Source organism: Poecilia reticulata, chromosome 20 (assembly GCF_904066995.2).
Source record: "Poecilia reticulata chromosome 20, P_reticulata-male-v2, whole genome shotgun sequence".
NCBI lineage: Eukaryota > Metazoa > Chordata > Actinopteri > Cyprinodontiformes > Poeciliidae > Poecilia > Poecilia reticulata.
The window spans coordinates 26,033,073-26,049,565 of NC_088849.1; the positions used below are offsets into that span (position 1 = coordinate 26,033,073).

At 44.0% G+C, this 16,493-nt stretch overlaps 1 protein-coding gene across 1 annotated transcript; it reads left to right on the forward strand.

Moving 5' to 3' along the window:
• The first annotated feature begins 2,356 nt into the window (after window positions 1–2,356).
• LOC103457010 (cullin-1) lies at window positions 2,357–15,870 on the forward strand. Its single transcript, XM_008396915.3, has 22 exons — window positions 2,357–2,513; window positions 6,931–7,280; window positions 7,954–8,128; window positions 8,195–8,362; window positions 8,479–8,529; window positions 8,631–8,721; window positions 9,657–9,820; window positions 9,890–10,052; window positions 10,122–10,252; window positions 10,320–10,427; window positions 10,698–10,804; window positions 11,438–11,486; window positions 11,582–11,713; window positions 11,796–11,913; window positions 11,991–12,067; window positions 12,147–12,265; window positions 13,279–13,384; window positions 13,462–13,509; window positions 13,638–13,720; window positions 14,636–14,741; window positions 14,818–14,931; window positions 15,287–15,870. Exons 2-22 carry the CDS (start codon window positions 7,141–7,143, stop codon window positions 15,365–15,367), a joined length of 2,331 nt encoding a protein of 776 aa, XP_008395137.1. The 5' UTR covers window positions 2,357–2,513; window positions 6,931–7,140; the 3' UTR covers window positions 15,368–15,870.
• The last annotated feature ends 623 nt before the right edge of the window (window positions 15,871–16,493 follow it).

The following is a 16,493-nucleotide window of genomic DNA, read 5'->3' on the forward strand; positions in this document are numbered from 1 at the left end:
CAGCAGCTTTATTCAATGAATGGACAGAAACGGGTTTGTTGAACCATTTAAAAAAATGACTGGATGGATGGACGGACGGACGGACGGACGGACGGACGGACGGACGGACGGAAAACTTTCTGAGTTGCAAAAGTGAAAAATGTTCTACTTTTGAAACTCAAAAATTATCATATATTTTCTAGAAATTTCTGATTAATCTCAAAGTTTCTGACTTGTTGTTTTTATCTAGGACATTTTCAAGATCTTAAATTTCTCTGTTTTTTTTCTAGCAAATTTCTGAGATGAATCTGAACAATTCTGAGTTTTCTCCAAGAAAAGTTTTGACTTTTCATACTCAGATGTTTTCAAGTTTTTTCTGGGAATTTTCTGAGATTAATCTCATAATGTCCTTATTTTTTTCTTTTCCTTTTTCACATTTTTTACCTTTCAAGTTCAGAAATTTCCACTTTTTTCCAGAAAATTTCTGAGGTTGACATAAAAAAAATAAAAAATTTCTAGTAAGTTTTCAACTTTTCAATCTCAGAAGTTTCCACGTGTTTTCTAGAAAGTTTCAGAGAATAATCTTTACATTTCTGAGGGTTTTTTTGTTTAAATGTTCTGTTTTTCTGTCTCTAATGGCAAAACTACAGTTTCTGTAGTTCTGCTTTCCACCAGCAGAGGTCGCGCTCTGCCTGAATCAGAGGAAGCGTCTGGGTGGAGAGGATGATGATGATGATGATGGTGATGATGATCACGCAACGCTTGAGTTAAAAGAACATTTGGTTCTTTATAGAAAATCACCATAAAACCCTCCTAATTTAATCCTCTGGTCTCTGGGCTTTAAAATCACAGCAGCGCTTTAATGACGCAGTTAAACGGCGGCGGTCTGAGAGGACCGGAAGCTCATTTTTTACTGTTTTAGTTTAAATTATTTTTGCTTTTTATGTTTGACTTGTTTTCATCAGACGCAAATGAACAAATTAAAAGCAAACCGAGCTAAATGTCAGAGTCGTGCTTCTGCCTCCGGTATGCATAATTTAAATGTCACGTCAGGAGAACGAAACTTGAGATCTGCGCATGCGCTAGAGATCTTTAAGACGTCTGACGTGCGGCCATGTTTGTAGTCTTTAGCCGTAAACCTTCCTGTAAAGCGGATGGTGCGTTCAGAGTCTCTTGTAAGCGTCGAAACGTCAGGAAGATGACACACAGGAGTGTGATTATGTTTTTTAATTTATTTATTTTTATTATTTATCTACCGCAATCTGCCTTATTTTGTTTGACCATCTGGTTAAAGATATTAAACAATCTCCAACTGATCTTATTAAAAGCTTAGAACTTATTTTTGTTCCAGCTAATAAATCTGTAATCTGCAAACATTTGCAAAACATAATTTTGAAGTTTACTTTTTCCAGCAGCAATGGAAGACTTTAAAAACGAGAATAAAGATTATTTCTCATCCTGACTTCTCTCTAATCTTGACATTTTGTTGGGATTTTTATTCACATTGCATCTTAACAAAGATTTATTTAATTAAGAAAACATTTGATGTTTTAATTTCATTTGTTGTCTGTTGTAATTTGTTATTGTTTAATTTGCGATAGCATTTATTTAATGAAGAGAAATAGCTGAAGATTAAAATCTCTGGTTCTTTCTGGGCTGTTCTACGGAAGGCAAAATGTGACTTTTTTATTTCAGATGTTTTGATGTGATGTGCTTAGAGTAGATTCATGATTAGTGGAAAAAATGGACAGAACTGTAGTACTTTTTGTTAGAATTACCTTTTTACTTCAAATTTTGACTTTAATTTAATTTCACTTGAATTCAGAATTTTGACCTTTTCAGAAGTTAAATTAAAACCAGATTTTTTTTTTATTGTTTTAATGACCCAAATCTTCACTATTCACTCTCTGGGTGTTATAAAATACTTTTTAGTCTGTATTAAAACTTTTGGATCAAACATAATTTGAGTGACTTTGGCTAGAAATACTTAAGAACCAGATACATTTTAAAACCATGAATAAGGCAGTAAATGCCAGTTTTAGCAGGTTTTTCCGTTTTTCAGTAAAACTGGATAGAATTTCTTTGAACAGATTGATACCAAAAGTATCTGTAGTATTTCATTTTTACGTTTTTTATTAGAATAAAATGTATCCATTGTCTTCATGTATAAGTGTGTGGGATTTTTATATTTAAACCTTAAAATATGGTAGTTTATCTAAAAATGGCAACGAATTTCGTATATTTGATCACAAATACGTTGCATTTGTTGCTCAAAACAAGTTATTTTAACTTCCCTGATTGTAAAGATTGTAAGCTGCTGATTTTAAATGTTTTTCTTTCAGTTTTCTTCAGTAAGTAGTAATTCCCACGGCCCCTGAACGCAGCGCGGCTCATAGCCGATCTTTGTGCGAAGCGGAGCAGCAGCGGAGAACAGGCTCAGTCCGAACAGAGGAACACAGAGGAGAACAGCGACTCTGTCGGCCAGAAAACCCTCTCTACAGCGATTACACAGCCACAGCGACGATCCTAACATGGTAAGAAGATGTTTTAAAGGCCAGAAGGGAGTTTAGGTTCGCTGTTTTCTGACGGGTTTAGCTAAAAGCTAGCTGGCTAGTGCTAAACGGTTAGCGAACTGTTTTCCTGACTCATTATCGACGCTAAGGCTGCCATTTTACACCAGGTACTGTCTGTCCTGACCGCTGCTGCTACCTCAGGGGAGACAGTGTCCATATATAAAGAAATATCAGAAAACCCATGTTTATTTGAGTGGGTAATATGTGGAAACCCACGATGTTCCGTGTCTAAAAGCACGTCTACCCTGCGGCTAGGCTGCCGAGCTAACAGGCTAATACGAAGCAGCTAATGAGACTTAGCAGCGGTGTTGCGTAGCTGTGTCAAACTCCGACCCGAACCCCCATTAAAGCGTAATCCCCACTTTTAACTGGTTAAATATAAACTGTGTCGCTCCAGAGTTTATTTCCTGCCACTCGTCGTGTCGGGGAGCCCGACTTTAACACAGCCAGACCCTGAAGGGAAGCCATCGGCCCGCTGGCGCTCATTCAGGATCCTGGAGATCCTGGAAAAGCTTGAAATCCAAAACCTGACAGACAGGAGATGTGGCGAGATATTCCCCGAACCTCTGGGCTGGTTCTGCCCCACGGATCCCTGCTGATCCGGTTGGGAAAACAACAGAAAACCAAATGATCCTGGAGGCCAGTTGGCACCAGAAACTGCTCAGGAGTTTTTTTTTTTCTTTATTTATGATAAAACCTAAAATCTCAAAACTGCTTTTGAACATAAACTGGTGCTGAAGTTTTTCTCCCATTTGATCTAACTGGTAAAGTGTTGAAAAACTTGACCAGTTAGAGTCACTGAAGATGTTTTAATGTGTCAGATTTTAATACTTTTATCTTAAAACAATAATTAATTTGAGCTTTTAAATGATGATATGGTGAAACATGAAGACAGCTGCAGCACTTTAGTTTATTTTTAGCAAATTACATTCAATCAAGAATTTTTAAATAAACTAATTATTATGAAAAATTAGCATAATATTTTCTGTTTTAGTGATTATAATAAATATCAGTTATTTGATTTTTTTAACCTTTGAGGCATCTTTAACTAACTAAACATTATTTTATCTTCACTTTCTGTGCATTAAATCCTTTCTGACCTGTTTATAGATATGATGGTTTCCATACATTTAATATCTCGCTGGAGAGCAAACATCCAAATTACGCCATAAATATCAATGTGGAGTATTTTTATATGGGTTTTACGAAATAACATTGATTTTGAGACATTATTTTATTGTTTTGGGAGATAAAAGAAAAGAAATGCTTTTTACTTTTAGGTCCCAAGATAGAACATGTCATACAATTGTAATAAAAGTTCAACATTTGCTTTTTACTGTTGACATCAGCTAACATTTAGTTCTACATTCAGGAAAAGCTCATTTAGTATTCAGAGGAAAACAAACTTTCTTTATGCAACAGATAAATTACAATTTTGCAGGTAAATTCTTGAATTTAATTCATAGATTTGGATCATTTTTTAAAGAAAATCCAATAATCTTGGTATAAATCGGTGATGTTTTTGTCAGATTGAAACCAGGCAAGTCGAGGTCCGTTGGACCAGTTTTATAAACTCTGACATATTTTATAAATGTAAATATTTCAGGAGAATCGGATCAGTAAATTAACCCCTTCATGCTCTGACTGGAGCTCTCCAGTGTTTATTAGCCTTTATTGGGTATGAAAATGATAAAATCTCACATTTAGATGCTAATTTATACAACGTTTCTGTTTTCCCTGCATGGATCAGTTGACTCTTCTGGAAACGACAGACTATGTCCAGTAATCAAAGCTGAACCCTCCGGCTGATCAATAATATCGATTGTTCTCATATTGCCACATTTCTTTAACGGATCATTAGAAATAATTTTGGAGTCGTCTCCTGTCAGAACGAACCCAGACAGTAATATATTCACCGTTTCAGGACAAAGTCAGCAGTTTGACACCAAAACCAGGTTCATCTAAACTGAATTAAACTTTAATCACCTGCCTACCCTAAACCCTGACCCCTGACCCCTAACCCCTGACCCCTGACCCCTAACCCTGATGTACGTTCAGACCGAAGTTCATGAATTTTGTCACCTGGAAGTTTTATGTTTGTTCATATTTCGGCTCAATTGTAGAGAAACTGTAAATGTCGTTAATTCTTCTCTTAAATGATAAACTTGGTTCTTCTGGCAAAGAGAAATAATCAGGTTTTCATCATGACTTTTCAAACCACAGATGTTTAAACCTGAGCAGCATTGATGATGTCAGGAGGCTCCCAGTCTGTGGGATGATGGTTCTGATGGTTCTGATGGTTCTGATGGTTCTGATGGTTATAATGGTTCTGATGGTTCTGATGGTTCTGATGGTTCTGATGGTTATGATGGTTCTGATGGTTCTGATGGTTCTGATGGTTCTGATGGTTCTGATGGTTATGATGGTTATGATGGTTCTGATGGTTCTGATGGTTCTGATGGTTATGATGGTTCTGATGGTTATGATGGTTATGATGGTTCTGATGGTTCTGATGGTTCTGATGGTTATGATGGTTCTGATGGTTCTGATGGTTCTGATGGTTCTGATGGTTCTGATGGTTATGATGGTTATGATGGTTCTGATGGTTCTGATGGTTCTGATGGTTATGATGGTTCTGATGGTTCTGATGGTTATGATGGTTCTGATGGTTATGATGGTTATGATGGTTCTGATGGTTCTGATGGTTCTGATGGTTATGATGGTTATAATGGTTCTGATGGTTCTGATGGTTCTGATGGTTATGATGGTTATGATGGTTCTGATGGTTCTGATGGTTATGATGGTTCTGATGGTTCTGATGGTTATGATGGTTCTGATGGTTCTGATGGTTCTGATGGTTCTGATGGTTATGATGGTTCTGATGGTTCTGATGGTTCTGATGGCCGTGTTGGTCATCCTGCCAGCAGACGGACGGACGGCTGTGATTATTCTGAATCTCTGCTGCTCTCGCTCATCTGTTTCCTTCACTCGGGTAGAAATGGCTCCAGTTTGGATCCGGACCCTTCGTCTCGTTTCACCTGTAATTTCTGCTGAAAACAACCTGCAGGCGTTGGTAAATATTTAGAGCTGATTGGACGTTTGGTCGGCGGCTTGGAAGTTTTCCTGAGTGGAAAACGTTTGTTTTGTTCGCAGTTTATCTTTATTTCCAGTTGGTTGAGTTTTGACTGACTGGTTCTTTCTTACTCTCTCATTTAACCGGACTTTGTTGTTTCTGGTGCCGGACTCGTCTCTGAACTGATTGGTGCGTCTAAACACCTGCAGGAGGCTTCATCAGAGGAGTTTATGCTGCGGTGCAACCAGAACCGGATCCAACACTTTGGTTCAGAACCGCTGGGCTTACCTGAGAGAGACCTTCCAATCAGTGATCAGCATCAATAATCACTGATATGGCTGGTTGTTGTCATGAAGCCGTTAAAGCCCAACGGTTTGTTGCTGCAGCCTGAATGATGCAGCTGATCTACTGAGCCACATCTGGACTCAGGAACCAAATATGATGCAGATTTTATTTTTATTATTCTGAGGATAAAAGCTGAATCAAAGAGGAAGCCTGTGCTGCAGGTTCCTGATTAAATTTATGCTTTAAATCTAATATTGTTCCTTTTTATGCAGCAGGATGAAGTTTTAAACTTGTTAGCAGCAAACGGCAGGAAAACGTTTAACCTGCTGCAGGTGATCCTGCAGGTTTTATAGGAAAATTGACAAAAACTGACAAACAAGAGAAAAATCAGGAAAATGTTATGATTTTATATTTACCAACAATCCAAACAAAACTTTATTGTCCCTTCTGCTGGCCAACAAAATAAAAGTTTTCAATCATTTCGACTTAAAACATTTTGTTATATTTTAATGTAAAGTGAGCTGTGATCCCGACCAGCTGCAGAAACACACAGAGACCCGGAAACGAGTCGGGAACCATGGCAACCGGCTCCGTTTACATCGGTCTGAACACATTTCATGCATCTTCTTCCTGTTTTCACCAGTTGGAACAGTTACAGACGTAGTTTCACAGTTAATGCGATGAATAGTTTTTATAGATGTTTGAAATGAGAACAGAAGGCGTTTCTGTTCGCTGAGGAACCGGAGCCACTTCCTGTTTCCTGTCTGGTTTGATCTGGACTCGTGGTTTTAAAGTGATGTGAAAAGTTTTATTCTGGAGTTTTATTTAGTTTCCCTCAACAGATCCAGTTTCATAGTTTTAAATTAAAATGGGTCCGGTCAGAGCCGGTCCGATCTTTTGGACCTGGTGTCCGGTTCGGTTCCGGCTGCAGGTGAGAGCGGCTCGCCGTGAGGGAGAGGAAGTGGACTAATCCGTGTTGATCCAGAACCAGCAGAGTAAATCCGCCTGCTTCCCTCCCAGGTCAGCTGGTGAAGGCCCGGTCCAGGCGGAGGACAGCGCCACCCAGGCGTGCAGAGCGGCACTGCGTCCCGTCGCCAAGCTCCGCTGCAGCCGCCAGATGGACAGCCGGCTCTGAGCGCGCAGCGAGTCAGGACCCAATCAGCCGCGGAGAGGAGCCAGGAGGGAGCAGGACCGGGTCGGGAGAGGAGAGAGGAGGCGAGGGGAGCCAGCATGTCGTCCAACCGGACCCAGAACCCCCATGGACTGAAACAGATCGGCCTGGACCAGATATGGGACGACCTGCGGGCGGGCATCCAGCAGGTCTACACGCGGCAGAGCATGGCCAAGTCGCGCTACATGGAGCTCTACACGTATCCTCACAGCTGGGGGTACCAGCGGCGCCGGCCCAGCTTCAGCCGGGTCCAAATCAACACTCAGGGGTTCTGAAAACTGAGTTTACAAACTATTTATTGCTGAGTGCAGTAAACAGTAACTCATTAAAACTATTAAGATCGATTGTTTTTAGTCCCAAACCTGATAAATTTCCACTGACAAGCAGGCGGCAGGAAACATTTAATTCCTTTAAAATAAACGAGTTTGACTTTAAAAGATCAAATTAGTTTGTTGTGAATCAGATTTTTCTTCTCCTGTAGAAACGATTGAGTTGCTGCGACATCAGAAACTGTAAAACAGATCAAATTTACCAGCATGAACAGTTTTTACCTCCAGTTTGAACATGATTCGCTCTGATGTTTTATTTCCTGGATCCTTTTCGTTTCACCCAGAAAGTCTGTCGGTTTTAACAAGTTTCACTCTGAGGCGAGTTTTTATAAAACATGTTTTCTGCTGAATGATGATCCTCAGTGGTTCAGGAAACGATACAATGTAGCGGTCACTCCTACAACCCTCTGGTTTTACTTTTGTCTTGTTTTCTGAGGCGTTTCGCTGCTGCAGTCAGAACCTCTGACTCCTGATGTGACTGGTTTTATTCTGGGTGGTCTGTATTTGTCCGGTGAGTCCGGTTCCTTAACGCGGCGCCTTCAGACACGTCTATAACTACTGCACCAGCGTCCACCAGTCCAGCCAGGCCCGGGGCTCCGTCCCTCCAGCCAAGCCCTCCAAGAAGTCCACCACTCCAGGCGGGGCGCAGTTCGTCGGCCTGGAGCTCTACAAGCGGCTCAAGGAGTTCCTGAAGAACTACCTGACCAGCCTGCTGAAGGTCGGTCCCCGTCTGGACGCCCCACCTGCCTGCCGTGGCGACCCCTGACCCTGTCCCTGTCCGCAGGACGGCGAGGACCTGATGGACGAGTGCGTGCTGAAGTTCTACACGCAGCAGTGGGAGGACTACCGCTTCTCCAGCAAGGTCCTGAACGGGATCTGCGCCTACCTGAACCGCCACTGGGTCCGGCGGGAGTGTGACGAGGGCCGGAAGGGCATCTACGAGATCTACTCTGTGAGTGGGACCACTTCCTGTCGGCGCGGCGCTGCTTCCTGCTGACATGTCCAGACATTTAATCAGATTCATGTTTGAGATGTGAGAATCTGACAGATTCCCTGTGTTTCCTGCAGCTGGCGCTGGTGACCTGGAGGGAGTGTTTGTTCCGACCTCTAAACAAGCAGGTGAGTTTACGTTCCCTCCCAGCTGCTGGGCGAGAAGCTGTGTGTGTGTGTGTGTGTGTGTGTGTGTGTGTGTGTTTACCCTGCTGGTCGTCACGCTGCAGGTGACCAACGCAGTCCTGAAGCTGATCGAGAGAGAGCGGAACGGCGAGACCATCAACACCCGGCTGATCAGCGGCGTCGTCCAGTCCTACGGTAGGTCCTTGAACGCACCGCGGCCTCGTTAAGCCTTCAGGTTCCTCCTCCACCAATCAGGCTGCAGCTCCTGCTGGTTTCACTTTAATTTAATAAAGTTTGTGGTTCAGCAGCGATGACTCGGGATAATCCAACCTTTGCAATAAAACTCTTAATTTGTGAAGTTTGATAAGAAATGTGGCGTCTACTGCTGATTATTTATATATTATGTAGCAGAAATGGCTCCAGGAACGCAGCAGGATTTACATTTAGAGGAGAAAAAGTTTGATTCAGTTTGAAATCTCCTTTTGAATGAGAGATTTTTAAACTTTAAGAAAAACAGACAAAGTTCTGATTCTGAGGTTTTTGGCTTCAGGCGCCTAAAATCTGAGGAAAGGAGAAACTGAAAATGGAAAATAATGTATAAATGTTGAAGATGAAATTATTTTTGTTGCAGTTTCTAGAACAGAGGAATGGAAACATGTTTCTGCTGAGAAACACTGCAGTCAACACAATATAGCGATTTAAAAAGTGGAAAATGTGCAAAAGCTGCTGCAGTTTGTTACTTTTATTTAAAACATTTTTTAAAACAAATAACCTGGGAAAAAGTGGAGCTGCTTTGCCTTCTGCCTGGCTAACTCCAATCAGAGCCTGGAGGCGGGGCTTAGCGCTGTCAATCATCCTCTGCACCTTGCTTTCTGCTACTCTGCAGCTAGCGGGATGCTAAGGCTAGTTAGCATAGCCACTGATGACGGATAATAGTGAGTTGTTTCTCCGATGTCAGTAGTCTCAGCAGCGCGTACATGAGGTTGATTGACAGCAGTTAGACCCGCCTCCTGTCTCTGATTGGTTGGTTTGTTTTCAGATTATCTGCCTCATAACAAACGAATGTAAAACCATATTTTTAAATAAAAATGACGTACTGTAGCTTTAAGTGTGGTCTGGTTCTGATCCAGTGGAGCTGGGCCTGAACGAGGAGGACGCCTTCGCCAAAGGGCCCACGCTGTCCGTCTACAAGGAATACTTCGAGTGCCAGTTCCTGACCGACACGGAGCGGTTCTACACGCGCGAGAGCACCGAGTTCCTGCAGCAGAACCCGGTCACCGAGTACATGAAGAAGGTAAGCGGCCGCCGCTGCCCCGCCCGGCTCGGCCCCGCCGCCCCGGTTCTGACCGGCTCTGACCCGCAGGCCGAGGCCCGGCTGCTGGAGGAGCAGCGCCGCGTCCAGGTCTACCTGCACGAGTCGACCCAGGACGAGCTGGCCCGCAAGTGTGAGCAGGTTCTGATCGAGAAGCACCTGGAGATCTTCCACACCGAGTTCCAGAACCTGCTGGACGCCGACAAGAACGAAGGTAACCCGGGTTCTGCTCAGACAGGCGGGGCGGCGACCCGGTTCTGAAGGGTTCTGCTGCTGTGTCCAGATCTGGGCCGCATGTACAACCTGGTGTCTCGGATCACGGACGGGCTGGGCGAGCTGAAGAAGCTGCTGGAGACCCACATCCACAACCAGGGCCTGGCCGCCATCGAGAAGTGTGGCGAGGCGGCGCTCAACGTAAGGAGGCCCGGCCCGGTTCTGGTTCTGAGCTCCTCCGTCACGCTGACCTGTTTCTGTCCCTCAGGACCCCAAAGTCTACGTCCAAACCACGCTGGACGTCCACAAGAAGTACAACGCGCTGGTCATGTCCGCCTTCAACAACGACGCCGGCTTCGTGGCCGCGCTCGACAAGGTACGGCCTAGTCAAAGCCCCAGCTCATTACTGCACTGGTTATGTTAGTGATGCTGGGGAAAAATGATTTTACTGTCGTTTTGTTGTCGTTTCCTCACTTTAATGTTTTTCCCATTTTGAAAGAGAAATTTCCACCCAGAGAAGCAGGAAGTGATGAAACGTGTTTCAGATTCATGGGGAACCGATAGTAGGAACTGTAGTCTGACGGGGGGACTGTTGGCAGAGGGGGAAGGTTTAGTGTGTAACACCTCTCTCTCTCTCTCTCTGCAGGCCTGCGGCCGATTCATCAACAACAACGCCGTCACCAGGATGGCCCAGTCCTCCAGCAAGTCCCCCGAGCTGCTGGCCCGATACTGCGACTCCCTGCTCAAGAAGAGGTGTGTGTGTGTGTGTGTGTGTGTGTGTGTGTGTGTGTGTGTGTGTGTGTGTGTGTGTGTGTGTGTGTGGGTGTGTGTGTGTGTGTGTGTGTGTGTGTGTGAGAGACACTGGGCTGGGTTATTGATCAATTTATCCATTAATTAGTTTCTTTTAAGGTTTAATTTTCCACCAATCCTCTTTGGGTTTCTGTGGTTCGTAGTGATGTCACGGCAGCCATCTTGTTTTTGAGCTTCTATTTATTTAAACTTTGACCTCAGATTCAACTTTATGACAAAATGTTAGGAACATTCTACGATTTTATTTGAACTGATTATCAGGTGAAAATAATGTGAAAATAAAGTTTAATATTGGAATAAAATGGCTAAAGTTTAGTTATACTTTGGCATCAGTTTTAGAAATAAGGAAATATTTAATCATCAGATTATCAATAACTGAAATGGAGCAAATTGACATTTATTAGCTTCCATACTCAGTTTTACAACTAACAGAAGGAAAGATGGAAATAAAATCCACTTTTTGAAAATATTTTCTGTTCTTTTTGAGAAAAATGAGGGGAAAATCTTTTATTTTGAAGTCGTATCGAACCAGGTCAAAGGTCGTGACCTGATGCTCAAACTGTTTCCTGTTTTCAGCTCCAAGAACCCGGAGGAGGCGGAGCTTGAGGACACGCTGAACCAAGTGGTGAGTTTGACTGATCCTCCGTCCAGATGGAGGTTCTGACCCGTCCTGACCCGCCTCCTCCTCCTCCTCTTCCTCTTCCTCCTCCTCTTCATCAGATGGTTGTGTTCAAGTACATCGAGGACAAAGACGTTTTCCAGAAGTTTTACGCCAAGATGCTGGCCAAGCGGCTGGTGCACCAGAACAGCGCCAGCGACGACGCCGAGGCCAGCATGATCTCCAAACTGAAGGTGAGAGGCGACCCGACTGGACCGGACCCCAGACCCGCCTCCAGCTCACTCTGTGTGTGTGTGTGTGTGTGTGTGTGTGCAGCAAGCGTGCGGCTTTGAATACACGTCCAAGCTGCAGCGAATGTTCCAGGACATCGGCGTCAGCAAAGACCTCAACGAACAGTTCAAGAAGCACCTCAGCAACTCCGAGCCGCTGGACCGTAAGCCTGCCGCGCCGCCCGTTACCACGGTGACCCCGGTACCGTTACCTCAGCTTCCTGTGCCTCCTGTGTTTCAGTGGACTTCAGCATCCAGGTGCTGAGCTCCGGGTCCTGGCCGTTCCAGCAGTCCTGCACCTTCGCTCTGCCCTCGGAGGTAAACAGGAAGTCCCTCCTCCGCTTCCTCCTAGCGCCTTCATCTCCATGGTAACGGTGTGGCGTTTGTGTGTCTGCAGCTGGAGCGGAGCTACCAGCGCTTCACGGCGTTTTACGCCAGCAGGCACAGCGGCAGGAAGCTCACCTGGCTGTACCACCTGTCCAAAGGAGAGCTGGTCACCAACTGCTTCAAGAACAGGTAGGCTGGACCGGATCGGACCGGATCTGATCTGACCGGACCGGATCGGATCGGATCGGACCCGGCCTGACCGGACCGGATCGGACCAGACCGGATCGGACCAGACCGGATCGGACCCGGCTTGACCGGACCGGATCGGATCTGATCGGATCGGACCCGGCCTGACCGGACCGGATCTGATCTGATCGGATCGGACCGGATCTGATCTGATCGGATCGGACCGGACCGGGCCTGATCGGACCGGATCTGATCGGACCGGGCCTGACCGGACCGGACGCTACCTGCTTTTTTATTAGCATCCAATCTGATCCAGGCCGAGTTGATCCAAGTTCAACTAACTACAAAATGTTAACTAGTTATTAATTGTAATGGTTTTTCATTCAATGAACTCATTTATACATTACGTTTTACTAGAACAAAATGTTGGTCGTTAATTTGGTGTTAAAACATTCAGATGATCTTTAAAACCTGAGACTTTATAATGTTTCAGATTTAATATTAAAAACATTTATTGATTTTAAACAAACTAATTTTTACACCCAAAACTTATTTTTTGATAAAATGTAAATTTTTCTCTTGTAAATGTGTAAAATGAATCTATGAAATGTAATAAATTTGTTTTGCATGTAAACAAACATTATTGGGTAATTTAACCCCTTAGCTCCCAGGTGCAGCTCGTCTCTCCGTCCAGATGGATTTTATCTCACAACAATGATTCTCATCGTGTTTATTTTTAATTATAATGCATAAAAACATATTTTCATGAAAATGTGAAAGAATTTCCACACGAAACGATGAAGAAAATGTAATAAATATATATTTATATATATGTTAAGAAGTTGGTTTTGAATCTTGGTAAAAATGTAAAAAATGACAGATTTTTTTAATTTCAGTGCAAAACTCATAATAAAAACAATAAATTAATAATAATAATGTGAAACCTGATGAAATCATGAAACTAAGAGTTGAATCCCGTTTGGCCCGGTCTGACCCGGTTCTGGTTCTGGTCGTAGGTACACCCTGCAGGCCTCCACCTTCCAGATGGCCATCCTGCTGCAGTACAACACGGAGGACAGCTACACGGTGCAGCAGCTGACCGACAGCACGCAGATCAAAACCGTAAGCAGGCTCTGGAGACCCGCAGCTCACGTCTGGTTCTGGTTCTGGTTCTGACCCACCGGGTTCTGTGCTTTCAGGACATCCTGGTTCAGGTTCTACAGATCCTGTTGAAGTCCAAGCTGCTGGTGAGTCGAGCCGAGCCGAGCCGTCTGCAGGACCGAGCGCGGCCACACGAGGGCGCCAAACACAACCGGCTGCACATGGAACAAACCGGGCCGGTTCTGGTCTCAGGTCCAAACTCTGTGCTCCGCAGGTTCTGGAGGACGAGAACGCCAACGTGGACGAGGTGGAGTTCAAACCGGACACGGTCATCAGGCTGTTCCTGGGATACAAGAAGTCCGTCTCACTTATCATTGGTTTATTATCTGTTATTTATTGGCTTATTATCTGTTATTTATCGGTTTATTATCTGTTATTTATCGGTTTATTATCTGTTATTTATCGGTTTATTATCTGTTATTTATCGGTTTATTATCTGTTATTTATCGGTTTATTATCTGTTATTTATCGGTTTATTATTTGACATTGGTTTGGCTTTTCTGTGCATTAAAATGCAGTAAAAATACAAACATTTCCTGCCTAAATATTCATAAACAACCTTTGCAGAAAAAATTGTGAATATAATATATTAACTCAATAATACATAAACTCAGTTTGATTCTTTAAATCTGTTAGGAATTATTAAGTCAGGATTTATTCATGTAAACAGACGTTTTAAGTTCAGATGTCATTTTTATAAGTTTATAGTTTGAAACGAGGTTCTAAGCTGCAGTTTAACTTTTATATGTTTACATATTTGTTCAAACTGTCAGAATGTCGTGATGGATAATCTGCTTCTCCCAGTGCTAACTGGAAGCAGCCAATCAGAGCCTGGAGGCGGGGCTTATCGCTGTCAATCACCTCTCCACCCTCTGCTACACTGCAGTTAGCGTAGCCTGTCATGGAAGCTAAGCTAGTTATCATAGCCACTGATGGTGGCAGATCATCAGTTTTCCTGTAACTGAGCTGTGGCTCCACCATCAGTGCATTTAGCAGTGACTACATGTGGATTATTGTCAGCGCTAAGCCCCGCCTCCTGGCTCTGATTAGATGTTTTTGCTGCGTTTCAGTCGATCCGTCACAGATTGTTTGTCTCGTAAACTAATAATCTGGTGACGGTTTTAATAAAAGTGAGTGAAGCTTCCCTTTGGGTCGGCGCCGTTCCGGCCCGGTTGCTCGGTTCTGACGGGTTCTGCTGGTTCTGCTCTGCAGCAAGAAGCTGAGGGTGAACATCAACGTGCCGATGAAGACGGAGCAGAAGCAGGAGCAGGAGACGACCCACAAGAACATCGAGGAGGACCGGAAGCTCCTGATCCAGGTCAGCCGACCCGCCGGTTCACTTCCTGCCGGGCCGCGGGTCGGACCCGTCACAATAAAACGCTTCCTGTCCGCAGGCCGCCATAGTGAGGATCATGAAGATGAGGAAGGTTCTGAAGCACCAGCAGCTCCTGGCTGAAGTTCTGAACCAGCTGTCGTCCCGGTTCAAACCCAGAGTTCCCGTCATCAAGGTACCGCCGACCCGACCCGACCCAGGTTCTGACCCGGGAAAGGGTTCTGGTCATGCACCAGAATCTGAAAAATCAGAACCTTTAACCCTGTTAAAGGTTCTGATGGACCCGAATGGACCCAGTTCAGAAAGCTTGAAGGAAAATCCCAAACATCTGGATTAATAATTTGATTAATCAGTTAATTGGATAAAAATGTAGTAGTTTTCTAACAGAACCAGAATTTTTATTTACCAACAAACATTTTTGTAAACTTAAAAATATAATGAATAAATATCCTGATGTTTTTGCTGAATTAATAATCTGAGGTTTAATCCTGGTTTGCTGACGGAGCGCTTTGTCTCCCCCCTGTGGCCAGAAATGCATCGACATCCTGATAGAGAAGGAGTACCTGGAGCGAGTGGACGGAGAGAAGGACACCTACAGCTACCTGGCCTGATCTCATCGCCGTGGCGACTCCCCTCACTTTGATTTTTATTTGTAACCTTTTTTTTTTTTTTTAATTTGATGTCTGAGTAAATAAGTGTGGATCTGAGGGGCGGAGCCGCCCAACCATGTGGCCGCACCAACAGGAAGAGGAGGGTTTGTGCTGCGATGAAGGAAGAAACGCCCCTGCTGTCGAGGCTGGGAAACCCCGTGTACTCGCTCGCCCGTCCCATCGACTCGCCCTCATGTTGTAAATAACAGACTGTAAGAGGAATGAAACCCTTCTCTGCATAGTGCAAACGTTCATGAATTAGTCTGAGGGGCGCCGCCGCCGCCGCACCCAAAGGTTCTGCATGCTACCACGGCGACCGCACGGCGAGCCGGGCCGCTGAGCGAGGATCGGACCGGCGCCGGCCGCAGGCAGGAGGCCGGATCCATTACTGAACGGTGGACATTTGTATAGTGTGGTTCATTTTCTAAATGTGTGATAAATAAAAACAAGGAAAGATTTCTCTAGCGCCGCCTGCTGGACAGTCTGTGGGTCAGAACCAGTTCCTCTGGCTTAAGTCCCTTTAATGAGATGACACTGCCAGTCAGCTGGCTGAACCAAACGAGTTCTGAGCAGCCAACTGCAGATGGCCCTACTAACAGCTAAATGTTTTTAAGGGAGCGTCCTGATAAACGTAAAACTACGAGTTTTAATTTAACATTAAATGAGAATCTTGTGAAGTTGATCTTTTGTTTTTACCAAAAAGGATTTTAACACATCGAGGTCATAACTACCGAAACTTTGCTTTCTTTGACAAACTCTTCATGAATTTACTTTAATCTGGCCTGGATATCTTATATGAAACACCTGGAAGCCAATTATTAAAAGGGAATTTCTAAAAATTGGTACCGGCCAAAACCAATAATCAGCCAGAAAACTGCAATCGGTGCAGATTTGGTTCTTATAGATTCTGTAGCTAAATTAAATGTTTTTCTTTTCCCAAGGCAGATTTTAAAATTGTTAAAAAAAATAAATACTCCATCCGTTTTGGAGGGTCTTGAACTACGGAAGCCCAAATGGCCTGGTGGTTACTTTTCCCAAAAGGTTGAATCGAGTCGTCGCCTCTAAACGGCTCGTATTTTAAAAGCGT